Source organism: Manis javanica, chromosome 2 (assembly GCF_040802235.1).
Source record: "Manis javanica isolate MJ-LG chromosome 2, MJ_LKY, whole genome shotgun sequence".
Classification (NCBI taxonomy): domain Eukaryota; kingdom Metazoa; phylum Chordata; class Mammalia; order Pholidota; family Manidae; genus Manis; species Manis javanica.
In genome coordinates this window covers 92,992,802-93,006,509 of record NC_133157.1, presented here as the reverse complement: position 1 = coordinate 93,006,509, position 13,708 = coordinate 92,992,802, and the positions used below count along the sequence as shown (strand labels likewise).

Genomic DNA, 13,708 nt, shown 5'->3' with positions numbered 1-13,708 from the left:
GAGGGCCTGAGCCTGGCGTGTGAGCATGTGTTTGCATGTGCATGTGTGTGCACGTGAGTGTGTGGAGGGAGGGGTGGTAGAACCCCATCTGGGCTGCTGAAGCCTTCTGCTCTGCAGTGGGGGTGGAGGTGCCCTGTGAAGGGGCGCCTGCAAGAGGGCAGGGGTGTCTGGGACCCAGTGTCAGGGATGTGGTTGCTCACAAGCCCCCAGGGTTGACAGTGGGTGCAGAGGGCGGGGCCCTAGGCCCGCTTGGACTCGTACACCCCCCCTCGCGTCCACAAGAGATGTGGGCACATCAGGGTCCTAAGCCTGAGGCCAGCAGGTGACAGGCAGCACACGCACCCTGATGGAGAGGACAGGTCTGGTCCCTGATCAGGAGAGGCCAGGTTCAGTCAAACCCCAGGCTGTTGAGGACGATATGAGGAGCAGGAGCCCAAAACTGTTTTTCATCTCTATAAGTTCTAGAAGGTTCTGTGGACTGTTCTGAGTCTTGACCCCCTGGAATCCAGCACAAGATTCTGTGTTCTTTTTTAGGCTCTCACCATAGCTGTGCCTGACCCTGCCCCAGACCTGCCAAGCCCAGGAGGCAGGGGCTCTGCTCCCAGGACTTGGTACGGGGCAGGAGAGTTGTTGTTGATTCTGGTGCCTGGACAGGGACAAGGGGGCTGAGGCAGTGGGCCTCCTTGGACACATCATGGAAGGGGAATAGGGACAGTGGCCGAGCTCAGATCCCCTCACATACCAGGTGACTCTTTCCTAGCTGAGTGACCTGTTTCCTCTTTGAGAAGTGGGGGACCGCAGCTCACCTGCCAGGAGGAATTGGTTCAGGGGCATCTCAGGTGTGTGGCTGGCACTCCCCTACCCCCACCTGAGGCTGCAGGTGGGGAGTGGGGTCCGGAGAAGGGCCATGGAGGGGACAGACACATGGCAGGGAGCCCACGTGGGGGGGTGAGGCGCAGGCTGCAGGAGTTCAGAGGGCGGCCTGGGCAGGACCTGGGCCCAGGCTGGACGCGGGACACTGGGAGCCCTCAGGTCAGCCCCTGCCAGGAGAAAATGCACAGGAGCCAGTATCATCTAGAAAACTGAGTGAAGAGATGAGAGAAGCCTCCACATTTAATTCCGCTGAGCTACTTTGTAAGGCAAGGGTGAGCACTTAACAGGATTATAAATACAGGAAGCAAGTTCATAGAGAAGATGCTGTTCACCCCAGGGCAGGGCTGGGGTGTCAGAGCCTCAGTGGGGCATCTGTGAGGAAGGCCAGCAGGAAGCGGCTGACGTGCCTGTCAAGGATGATGGGGGAGAAGCCCAGGACGCGCCTGGCCCCTGGCAGCACCCTGGGGTCTGGAAGACAAGGGGGTCTCAGCCCTGCCAAGGTGGACTCCTCTGAGCCCCACTGCAGAGCACATCAGCCCACCACAACCTCAACAACTTGGTGTGGAGGGAGAGGACAGTGGGGCTTTCCCACTGGGCCATGACACAGGCCCAGACGTGGGGTGCTGTGTGCCTCATCCTGTGAGGGGCTGTCACCCCCAGGCACGGGCGTGATGGCCACCCGGGCTGGGCCTGGTGGGCTTGGGCCCCACCGCATATTTCTCCTGCGCTGTGCAAGGTGGGCCCTGCACCGTGCTGCCCACGGGGAGGGAACATGCATGGAGGGCCAGAGGGTGGGGGTGGGGGTGGGGGGTGGCCAGCAGCACTCACCGCGAGGGCGGCCATAGGCCAGGAGCGCCAGCCCTATGGCTAGGCCGAGGTAGGCCAGGAAGGCCACCGGTCCTGCGGAGACAGACAGGGCTGCCTGAGCCTAAGGGCGCCCCACCAGCCCCAGGGGGCCACCCAGCAGGAAGCCGGAAGGAGCCTGCCTGGGCAACAAGCCCCGAGGCTGAGGCCGAGCCAGGGCGAGCTTTACCCCTGTCACTGTGTGCGCGGCCGGTGCCCGAGGCTAGCTCTGTGCAATCTGAGTTCTCTGGAAGCAAAGTCACAGGAGTGGTTAGTGGAGGGCCAATACAAAGGAACCCAGGGGGCTGCTGAGGCCCCTCCCACAGAGCCCTGGGGGAAGTGGGGAGGGGAAGGGACCCTGCAGTTTGGAATCTTGTCCTTTTGTCTGCTTCCTGGGACCTGGATGGCCACAGGGTGGGGCCAACACCCGCCTGTCCAGTCTGATGGTGTGCACAGGACAACAGGGCCTTCTGCCCCCACCCCCCGCCTCCTGGGGCTCCCCAACCAGCCACGTTATGGTGGCCCGCCAAAGGAACCAGGAGTTCAGAAGGTGTCTGATTCACAGCAGGACTGTGGGGCCCTGGCTGCTAGCATGACGGGACGTTTGGGTGCTGGAAGTCAGGGCCCAGTCCTGCTGGCCTTTCCTTGGGGTCAGAGGAGCCAGCCCTGATGGCCTAGGATGAGCCACCCTGTCCCTTGGGATCTGCAGCCTCTCATGCGAGAATCGAGGGACAGTAGCTGCTGTCCCCGGGGACTGAGCGACCATTCCTGCCTACAGCTCCCTGTCCCCACCCTGCAGCTCAGAGGATCCTCCAGGCTCATGTGCCTTCTGGGCCCACAGGGAGGGCCCTCTAAACCAATACACATGCCCTGGACCAGCTGTCTGTGCTCTACACAAACACCCACACTGTGGCGACCTCGTGGACATCCACTGTGGGGTGAGTTCACTCAAGGCTGAGGCCGCCCACAGTGTGAGCCAGTCCCATGAGAGCGTAAGGTGTACTAGTTACAGAGATGCTAGTTTTGTGTGAAAATTTGCACAGAGAGAAGAGGGACAGGAGGTAGGGACAAGGAGACTGAGGAACAGAGACAAAGGGAGACAGAGGACAGAGAGAGACACACAGAGCTCTGCATTGTCCAGACTTTCCTCTGGTGGAGGAGGTGGTGGGTGGCTTACGGGGGGCAAGCCGGCTGGGCAGGTGGCTGTGCAGCAGCTGGGCATGGATGTATAGGGCCCGGTAGAACTCCTGGCAGTCCCTTTCACTGCTCCGCTGCAGGTGGCCCAGGAGGTCACACAGCCGCACGCGCAGGGATGCTTTGGGGTTCCGAAACTGGGGGCATAAGGGAAGATGAGGTGCGGAGTGGCAAAGGTGGCTGTGGGCTGGAGGCCCCAGCTTCCTCATGGGGTGTCCCACCCAGGTGCTCTGAGCACCCAGGGATGGGGTGACCAAGAGCCACGCCCACATGGGGGTGGGGCAGAGAGCGCACATCACAGCAGGCCTGTGGAGGCCGGGTCAGGTCACCAGGGAGGTTGGCAGCAACACTGTTGAAGTGGGGGGTCCTCGTGCTCACGTGGAACTTCACAGGTCACTTCACCCCTAAGACCAGGTCTATCATTTGTAAAAAAGGAGTAAAAAACCCACATGTAAGGATAAGCTCGACACAATGATGGTGTAAGTGGTAACTTAGTTTATAAGAATGTGACTCAACCATTCAATAAATTAAGAGATAAGAAAAAAATGTGGCTTCTTTGAAGTGTTTCTTGGAGAAATGTGTTGTTCTAAGGTCAGGGGACAGGGCACTTGGCACTGACCCCATGACCTAGAGGCTGTGATCTGGTGCTGCCACCTGGTGGCACCATGTCATTTTACATGGAATCAGTGTTAACAGAAACTGCAAAGCCAAGTGCCCAGCAGGCGCCCCAGGTACCTGAGGAAAGGAATTGTGCAAGTGTGTGCAGACAAGCACACTTCTTGTATAAACATGTGCAACTTCTCAAGTTTTTTTTACAATAGACGTGTATTACTTTTGATTACCAGATATAAATTTGAGCCTCTACTTTAATAATGTCAGCAGCATCTGAATTAGCAGGGCCCATGTGGTTCCAGTTCGGTTGAGGACCAGCCTCACCTGCCCCAGGAGAGGCCCCAAGCCTGCGGACAGCCCTGCACAAGCATGGCTACCCTGCATACAGGAAGGAAAAGCCAGGGCTACAACAGGAAAAGGCTCTCTCCAGGTCCTTGTCTGCTCTCTGGCACCCCCACAACAAGGGAGCCAAAGCGTAGGAGTGGACAAGGGTGCCCACTCCCACCCGTGTCCCTGAACAGGAGGCCAGGTCACACCCAAAACACTGGCTCATTTTGAGCCTTTGGAGTCACGGGCCCCGTAGCACCCTGCTCCCCCAGCCTCCCTACCCACTGCCCCCACACCCCCCAGGTTTATCGCGTGCAGTGGCATGTCTCGTCTACTTTGGTGCTCCCCATGTGTCTGGAAGCCCAGCAGACCCGAGGACATGGGAAGAGACAGGCTCACGAAACACGCCCCGGGTCCAAGGTCGTCTCAAGCCCACAAGCTCCTACCTCCAGGGACCTGTCCTACCCCCACCTACCCACTAGGAAGAGACGGGAGCACAGCCCAGACCCACACCCGCCCTTCTGCCACCTTTTCCGCGTCCTTGTTGCTGAGGATCTGGGGGTAGTAGCGGTTCAGCTGCAGGATGATCCTGTCCACCTGCTGCTCACTCAGGCGCCCGCAGCCCATCAGGAAAGGCGTGTCCTGGACCAGGCGGTCACAGTAGGTTTGCTCTGGAACGGCATAGGGAGTGAGACAGTGCAGCCTGCAGAGGGTTGGCGGGACCCGTGGTGCCACAGGGTCTGGACAGAGACCCACGCAAGGAGGCCCCTAGGAGGTGCCCAACTGGTGGTATCCCAGCATGTCCCTGTGTCCTGCTGACCCTCTCCCAGAAATGGGGTGGCTGGTCCAGAGCATTCAAAAGTAGGGCTAAGCCCTCAGCCCCTCCTCTATACTGGGGACCTCCTCACCAAAAATCAGCAAGAGGTTCACCAGAAGCAGCTGGGCCTGTAGACATTACGGGAGCCCGAGAAGGCTGGCCACCACACCCACAGGACACACGGTCAGAGCACGGGGCTCGGGCGGCCGAGTCAGCACGCCACACATGTCTGTGTGGCCTGGACAAGCTGCCAACAGCAGGTTAGCAAGCTTGCCAGTGAGGGGGAGGCAACCATTCAAACAACCTTGTTGCACCTTCTTCCCATTAAGAAGGTTCCTGTGAGTGAGGGGTCTTTGAGGCAAAGGGCGGGGCAGGATGGCCCTGAGCCCCAGCTGCCTTTCCTCCTCAAGGGGGTGGGTAGGTGGGGCTGCACAGGAATGTTTGTATGTGAATGTTGGTGTCCATCCAAATTAGAGGGCTGTAACTTCAGATGATAACTTTTAGATGTCATGGGCAAGCCTCATGGGAACCACAAAGAAAATATCTGCAAAATATACACAAGAGGCAATCAAATGTTACTAGAGAAAATCAGCCGAACACAAAAGGCAGTAATGGGAGAAATTAAGGACAAAAAAGCCACAAGACACACAGAAAACACAGCAAAAAGGCAGGAATGAGTTATCCATTATCAGTAATTACTTAAATGTAAATGATTAAACTGTCCAGTCAAAAGACAGACATTGGCAAACTGGACTTCTGAAACTGTGATTTGTAGTAAGAAATCTGTACTTGGTCTTTGTCCGATTTCTGGCACAGTCTCTGACACTCTCAGCACTTCCGGAGCCATGAGCCAGGAAGGTGACGGGCATCCTCTGTCATTCATAACAAGCCCATTTCAGCCTCTTCTCACTGTTATGAGGTGATTTCTGGAAAGCCCCTAAATAACCACAGGGCGGCAGCTGGTTGCCATGGAGCCAGCCACACGCTGAGAGGACTGGAACTCTGGCCCCCACCCCAACCTCCAAGAAGGGGAGAGCAGCTGGAGGCTGGGTCAGTCACCAATGACCAATTATTTAGTCACTGAAGCCCCCTAAAAACCCTTCAGATGGATGGAGCTTGGAGGCTTCTGAGTTGGTGGCCACATGGTGGTATTGGGGGGTGGCCTATCTGCTGGGGCTCCCCACCCCTCCCACAAGCTTTGCCCTAAACATCTCTTCACTTGGATGTTCATATGTGTCCTTTGAAATATCCTTTGTAGTAAAACAGGCAATAATGGGTAAAGTGTTTTCTGAGTTCCATGACCTATTCTAGCAAATGATGGAACCAAGGAGGGGTTGTGGGAACGTTGAGCAATAGCTAGTTGGTCAGAAGCACAGGCGCCAGCCTGGACTTGGGACTGAGCCCTTCACCTGTGCGGTCTGACACTCTCTGGGTAGATGGTTTTTGAATTAAGTTGGGAATCCAGTTTGTGTCCACTAGAGAACAGGAGAATTCCTTGGTGGGAAAACCCACAAATTTGGTGGCCAGAAGAGTCAGAAGTGTGAGAAGTATGAGCATTATATATAGGAGTAGAGGAGAAACAGAGCATTTTCCTCTCAGGATTTAAAAAGGATGACTTACCTATATGTTGTCTTCATAAGACTCATTTTAGGTCTAAAGACACAAACAGGTTTAAAGTGAAAGGATGGAAAAGGATATTCCATGTAAATGTCCAAAAGAGAGCTTAGGTACCTATACTAATATGAGAAAAAATAGACTTGAAGTAAAAAACTGCTGTAAGTATCAAAGAAGTACATTATGTATAATAAAAATGTGAATTCACCAAGAAGATCTAACAAACATATGCACCAAATATCAGAGCCCCAAAATATACAAAGCAAATGTTAGCACAAAGAAGGGAGAAGCAGACAGCTTTAAAACAATGGAGACTTCAATAAACCACTCTCAAGAACAGAACCACATGGAAGAACAAAATAAGGAAACTGAGGATATGAACAGTCCCATAAACCAAAGATACCTAACAGAGAGATGTGAACCTTCCATCCACAACAGCAGAATACATCTTAAGTGCAAATGGAACATTCTCCAAGATACACCACAAAACAAGTCTTAATATATTTAAAAGGATTGAAAGCATACAAAGGATCTTTTCTGATCACATGGAATAAAACTAGTCATCAGTAACAGAAGGAAAATAGAAAATTCACAATTATGTGGAAAATAACCAATAGATCAAAAAAGAAACCACAAGGGAAATTAGATAGATCTAATTCTAATTAGATATATCAAATACCCTGAGATAAATGAAAATAAAAATACAACCTACCAAAACTTGAGAGACGCAGCAAAAGCAGTTCTGAGAGGGAAATTTATAGCTGTAAATGCAGACATTAAAACAGAAGAAAGATCTCATCAAATCAATAACCTAATGTTACACCTTGAGAAACTAGAAAAGCAGAGCAAACTGAACCCAAAGCTAGCAGAAGGAAGAAAATAATAGATTGGAGTAAAATAAATGAAATAGAAAAACAATAGGAAAAGAATCAATACATGAAAAGTTGGTTCTTTGGAAAGATCAATGAAATTGACAAAGAAAACTCAAATAACTAAGACCAGAAATAAAAGTAGGGACATTATTATCAATTTTACAGAAACAAAAAGGATTATAAAAGAATACTATGCACATTTGTATGCCTACAAATTGGACAACCTAGATGAAATGGACAAAGTCCTAAAAACACACAATCTATCAAATATGAAGAAATGGGAAATCTGAATGGATTTTATCCAGAAAAAGGATACTATAAGAAAACTACCAATATCCCTTATAAATATTGATGCAAAACTCAACAAAATACTAGTAAACCGAATTCAGCAGCATATTAAAAGGTGTATACACCATGACCAAGTGGGATTTATTCCCAGAATGCAGAGATGATTCAACAGATGAAAATAAATCATTGTAAGAAATCACATTAATAAAAGGAAGAAAAAACAATCATCTCAAGTGATACAGAAAAAGCATGTGACAAAATTTAATATACATTCTTCATTTAAAAAAATTCAATAAATCAAGAAAAGAAAGAAAATTCATGATTAAGGTCATGATTAAGATCATATATGAAAAGCCCACAGCTAACATCACACTCAATGGTAAAACACTAAAAGTTTTTTCCCTAAGATCAGGAACAAGACAAGGATTCCCACCCTCACCATGTGTATTCAACATAGTACTGGAATTGTAGCCTGAGCAATTAGGCAAGAAAAGGAAATAAAAGGCATTCAAATGGAAAGGAAGAAGCAAAATTATCTCTGTCGACTACATAATCTCTTCTACAGAAAACCTTAAAGATAAAAAACTATGTGAGAACTAATCAACTAATTCAGTAAAGCTGCAAGATACAGAATCAACACACAAAAATTAGTTGCATTTCACCTAAATGTCCATCAGTAGATGAATGGATAAAGAAGATGTGGTACATATACACAATGGAATATTACTCAGCTATAAGAAAAAAACAGATCCTACCATTTGCAACAACATGCATTGAGCTAGAGAGTATTATGCTCAGTGAAATAAGCCAGGTGGAGAAAGACAAGTACCAAATGATTTCACTCATATGTGGAGTATAAGAGCAAAGAAAAACTGAAGGAACAAAACAGCAGCAGAAGCACAGAACCCAAGAATAGACTAACAGTTACCAAAGGGAAAGGGACTGGGGAGGATGGGTGCGAAGGGAGGGATAAGGACAGGAAAAAGAAAGGGGGCATTACAATTAGCATGTATAATGTGGAGGGTGTACGGGGCGGGCTCTACAACACAGAGAAGACAAGTAGTGATTTTACAGCAACTTACTACGCTGATGGACAGTGACTGTGAAGGGGTATGTGGGGGGACTTGGTGAAGGGGGGAGCCTAGTAAACATAATATTCTTCATTTAATTGTAGATTAATGATACCAAAATAAATTAGTTGCATTTCTATACCCTAAAAATGAATGATCCAAAAAGGAAAACTAAAACAATTACAATGGCATCAAAAAGAATAAAATACCTAGGAATAAATTTAACCAACAAGGTGAAAGACTTATACATTGGAAACTACAAAACATTGCTAAAAGAAATTAAAGAAGACACAAATAAATGGAAAGACATCCCATGTTAATGGACTGAAAGACAATATTGTGAAGATGACAATACTACCCAAGATTGTCTACAAATTCAAAATCATATCCAAATTCCAATGCTTTTTGTTTTTCATCCTAAAATTCATATGGAACCTTTATAGCCAAAACAATCCTTAAAAAAGAAGAACAAAGTTGGAGGACTCACAACTCCTGATTTCAAAGTTACTACAAAGCTACAGGAATCAAAACAGTGTGATACTGGCATAAGGATAGACACATAGACCAGTGGAATGGAATAGACAGCCTAAAAACAAACCCTATTTTGAGTGTGGGGGAAGGTGGAAAGACAACCCACAGATGGAAGAAAATATCTGCAAAGTATGTATCTGATAAAGGATTAATATCCAGAATATATAAACAACTACAACTCAACAACAAAAAAATCCATAGACAACCCATTCAAAAATGGACAGAGGACCTAAATAGGCATTTAAGAAGATATATCAATGACTGTTAAGCACATGAACAGGTACTCAACATCACTAGTCATTAGGGAAATGTAAATCAAAGCTCAATGAGATACCATCTCATACTCATTAAGGTGATACACATATTTATATATGAACAAGAATGTGGAGAATGAGGATGAGGCTATGGAGAAACTGGAACTCTCATGCATGCTGGTGAGCATGTAAAGTGGTACAGCCACTATGGAAAACAGTACGGTGGCTCCTCAAAAAGTTAAACACAGATTTACTACATGATCTGGCAATTCTACTCCTAGGTATATACCCAAAAGAATTGAAAGCAGGGACTCAGATTCTTGCCCACCAATGTTCCAAGTAGTATTACTTACAATAGCCAAAAGGTAGAAACAACTCAAGTGTCCATGAATGAATGTATAAACAAAATGGGGCATATTACAATGGAACATTACAATGGAATATTACACAATCATTAAAAAGAATGAAATTCTAATAGCTACAACATGGAGGAACCTTGAGAACATTATGCTAAATAAGTCAGACACAAAAGGACAAATATTGTATGATTCCTCTTACATGAGTATCTAGAGCAAGCAAATTCAAGACAGAAATAGTGATTACCAAGAGCTTGGGCAAGGGAGAAAGCAGAGTTAGTGTTTTAACAGGGACAGAGTTTCCCTTTGGGATGATGACAAAGTTCAGGAAATGGATAGTGGTGATGGTTTCACAATATTGTGGATATATTTAATATCACCAATATGATTAAAATGGAAAATATTATATTCTGTATATTTTATAACACAACAAAGGCTAATGGATAATTAAACTGTGGTTCAGTTTAATCAGTTACAATGGACTATAATTCAGTAATAAAAAGAAAGACCTACGAAGTCATGAAAAGACAGAGGAAATCTAAAATGGGTATTGCTAAAAATGAAAAAAGCCAATTGGAAAAAGCTATATACTGTATGATCCCAACTATATGATATTCCAGAAAATGCAAAACTATGGCGACAATAAAAAGACAGTGGTTGCCCAGGGTTTGGGGGAAGGAGGGGTGAACAGGTGGAACACAAAGGATTTTTTTGGGCAGTGAGACCACTCTGTAAGACACTGTAATACTGGACATAGGATACTGTGCATTTTTTAAAACACAGAACTGTATAACACAAGGACTGAGACATAATGTAAGCTATGGAATTGAGTTAGTAATAATATTCATCAAGTGTAACAAATATACCACACCAACGCAACATGTTAACAACTGAAGAAATAGGTGGGTGGTGGGTGGGAATGGGACTTTGTATTATGTGCCCAATTTTCTGTAAACTAAAACTGCTCTAAAACCTGGGTCGGGTGGGATTACCTGGCAAGGAGCACAAAGGAGCTTTCTGGGGTGACAGAAATGGTCTGCTTTGATTGTGCCTGGGCTGGTGTATGTATATATTCTATGCATGTATATATTTGTCAGACTTACAGAATAACTCCCTAAAAATGAGGGTGTCCATCTGTAAATAAGCAATGCCTCAATGAAGTTGATTCTTTCAATGGGGTCTTTTGTTGGAACAGGTGGGGCCTTCCCCCTGATTTCTTCCACAGGGGAGACTGCAGAGACTGCCTTTCTTCACCTCACCTCCTTCTGGCTGGCCTCTCCCCAAGTAGGGCTCTCCACCTTCTGACTCCCAGCCCCTGAAAGTCTACCTGCACAACAGAATCATCACAGCCCCACACAGTGGGGAGGCCTGTCCAGGGACAGCCCTGCCACAGCCACTTAGCAGGGCCCTCCAAGCTGCTGGCTTTGGCTCCAGAAGCCTTCCGATTTAAGAGTTAAGCATACTGGCCACAGCTATTGGAGAGTGCCCATGGCCCAGCATCCTGGGGCCTCTGAGCACACTCCTCATCCTTCTGTCAGCTCTGCAACACGAGCACAACCAACCCCACCCATTTTCAGATGGGGAAACTGAGGTATAGCAAGTAGGTGAGATACCTGACCAAGACCTCAGCCAGCTGGGGAGTGGTGGAGAGAGGCATGGTGTTGGGGCAAACTTTTGACAACATCCAGCCTTTTGCCCCTCAGTTAACATACTAATTACCAGCACAGTTAGCGACATCATGTCTGTTATTGGTCAGGCCCACGAGGGCAGACCCAAGGCTGCTCTGCCAGGTGCTACCTACACAGTGTGCACAACTGTACACAAGTTGGCACACAGTGGGCACTGATGAAAGAGTTCTGGAATGACTGTAGGTCCGAGGCCCACGGGTGATGGCTTTTGGAGGATGACGGGGCCTCTGCTGCCACGAGCCATTGAGTCATCTGGCATGGTGGCACAGCCTGGGGCCAAAGCTTCCTGTGGTTGTGGTGAGCTGTGCATGAACACCACACCCAGATGGCTGCACCCAGGCATGAACAAGCACTCAAAGGAAACTGCTTTGTCCTAGTCCTGATAAACAGTCCCAGGTGTCTTTTAAAGGATAAAGGAAGAGAAAGCCTCAGGCACAACTCACCAGGCCTTTGCCAGCTCCCTTTGCCAAGCACCGCCTTCTTCGTCTTCTTGCCCAGCTAGTGCCAGGCTCACAGACCCCCAACCTGTTGTCCTGACCTGGCCCTGCAGGCCCTGTGGGAGCCACCCCACCTGCCCTTACCCCATGCCCCTAAGCAATCCTACACAGAAGTCCCCATCTGTACCCTGGTGCCCAGGATACCTGCAGACCTGCCCCTGTGGCTTCCACCTGGCTAACTCATGTTCAGCTTGCTGTGCTCCCCAAAAGGCCTTGCTGAGAGATGGCTCACTCCCCAGCAGAATAAGGCAGGGACTGGTTCCTCAGCAACAGTGACAGCTGCAATGACACTTGGCCAGTGCTGGCCCTCTGCAGACACATCAGGACCCACATGCTCACCCTGCAACCCTTTTCAGCATGAGGCAGGCCCCCGGTCTGTGCACAGGGACAGTAGTCAGAGACTTCAGGCCTGCAGCCATGCAAGGCTGTCCACTTGACCCTCCTGGGCCTGCCCTCTCCATTCCTTTACCCAGAAATGAAGGACTGTGAGGGAAGGGGTCTCTAGAGGCCCAACACACAGACACTAGGGAGAAAGGGGACTAGGGGTCCTGGGCAGGACACAGGTCTAGTCCCAGCTCTGCCACTAAACACCCAGGCAGCTGGGGCTTGGCACCTGCTGAATCTGAGCCTTTGTTTCCTCACCCACACACAGAGATGACATTCCACATATCTGTATATGGCAATTCTGGGTAAGAAGAACTCAGTGCAGGGCCCAGCACACAGATGCTCAGAAATGGCAGCCACAAATGAAAAGGATTCAAAGGGACACTGGGGTAGGTGTAGCAGCTGGGGTCTTTTCTGGCCCAAACTGGGATATTTGTGTTCCAAAAGACACCAGGTTCCAGCCCATGAAATCCTATTTATGTGTAGGACCTAAGCTGGAACTCAAGCTGAGCACTTGGGAGGGAGAAAGAGGACTTCTGGGGCTTTCCTGACCCCCTATGCCACACAGAGGCAACTTCTGCCCCATGGTAAATAGTGTAGCTTCCAGAAGCCACCAAATTCCCTGACCACACAGCCATGAGGTCCATCAGCACCCACCACCCTCATGGAGCTTCCTCATCAGTGGGAAATCCACAGAGCACAGGGACCCTGCTCCGCTGTGGTCAGGAGGGAGGCGCACACCCCAGGCCAGAAAGGCTGTGGGAGGGCAGCTGGGCTGACGGGCCGCCCAGAGTGGAAGAGAAAACCCTTGGGGAATCAGTCTGTGCCCCCAGTGTCCCTGGGCCTGTCTCTGGGCGATGGGCATGGCCCGAGAGGAGCCACAGAGTCCACAGGGCACCACACACTACCAGGAACGCATCACCTGGGCGGGCCCACCGTCGGTGCAGAAGGGACAGTCTGCATCCCCAGGCAGACGCACGGCAGGACCACAGGCCACGCCTGGTGTCGGGTTACTGTCACCTCCCACCCTGTCAGGGGGCTTCACCAGCACCTCCCCACCCCAGATACATGTGGGCCCCGCCCCCCGGGGCCCTCCAGGGCCTTACCGCAGCCCTTGGCCCCCAGAACCTTTCAAGGCTTGACCCAGCCTCTTCCCGCAGAACCCTGCAGGGCCTATCAACGGCCCCTGATACACGACCGACAGGGAAGGTGGTCACAGGCCAAGGTCACTCGACCACCGCAGCGAGCGGGGGCCGCCAGGCCCTGGGGCTTCCGAGGCTGCGCACCCGTTCCGGGACGGCAGGAACAACCCTGGCCCAGCCCGCGCTCACCTGTCATGGCGGCGGCACGGCGCGCCCTCGGCCGGCTCCGGCCCGTCGGATCCCACTGCTGCCAGGCGTCTGCCGGGACGGTGCCAGCCAGCCGCCTGCCGCCCTGCTCTGCGCTCCCGGTCCCCCCGCAGGCCCCGCCCTGGCGCCAGCGGCACCG

The 13,708-nt window shown here is 50.0% G+C and overlaps 1 protein-coding gene across 2 annotated transcripts; it reads right to left on the bottom strand.

Moving 5' to 3' along the window:
• Positions 1-1,070: 1,070 nt before the first annotated feature.
• On the bottom strand, positions 1,071-13,685 carry CARD19 (caspase recruitment domain family member 19). Of its 2 annotated transcripts, XM_017653534.3 has the most exons (6): positions 13,552-13,685; positions 4,378-4,520; positions 2,894-3,047; positions 1,907-1,963; positions 1,702-1,773; positions 1,071-1,341 (listed from the first exon to the last, which is right to left on the bottom strand). In XM_017653534.3, exons 1-6 carry the CDS (start codon positions 13,556-13,558, stop codon positions 1,226-1,228), a joined length of 549 nt encoding a protein of 182 aa, XP_017509023.2. In that variant the 5' UTR covers positions 13,559-13,685; the 3' UTR covers positions 1,071-1,225. The 2 variants fall into 2 exon arrangements, with proteins under 2 accessions (XP_017509023.2, XP_036847219.1); XM_036991324.2 differs by lacking the exons at positions 4,378-4,520; positions 13,552-13,685 and having other exon boundaries at positions 2,894-3,315.
• Between the last annotated feature and the right edge of the window lie 23 nt (positions 13,686-13,708).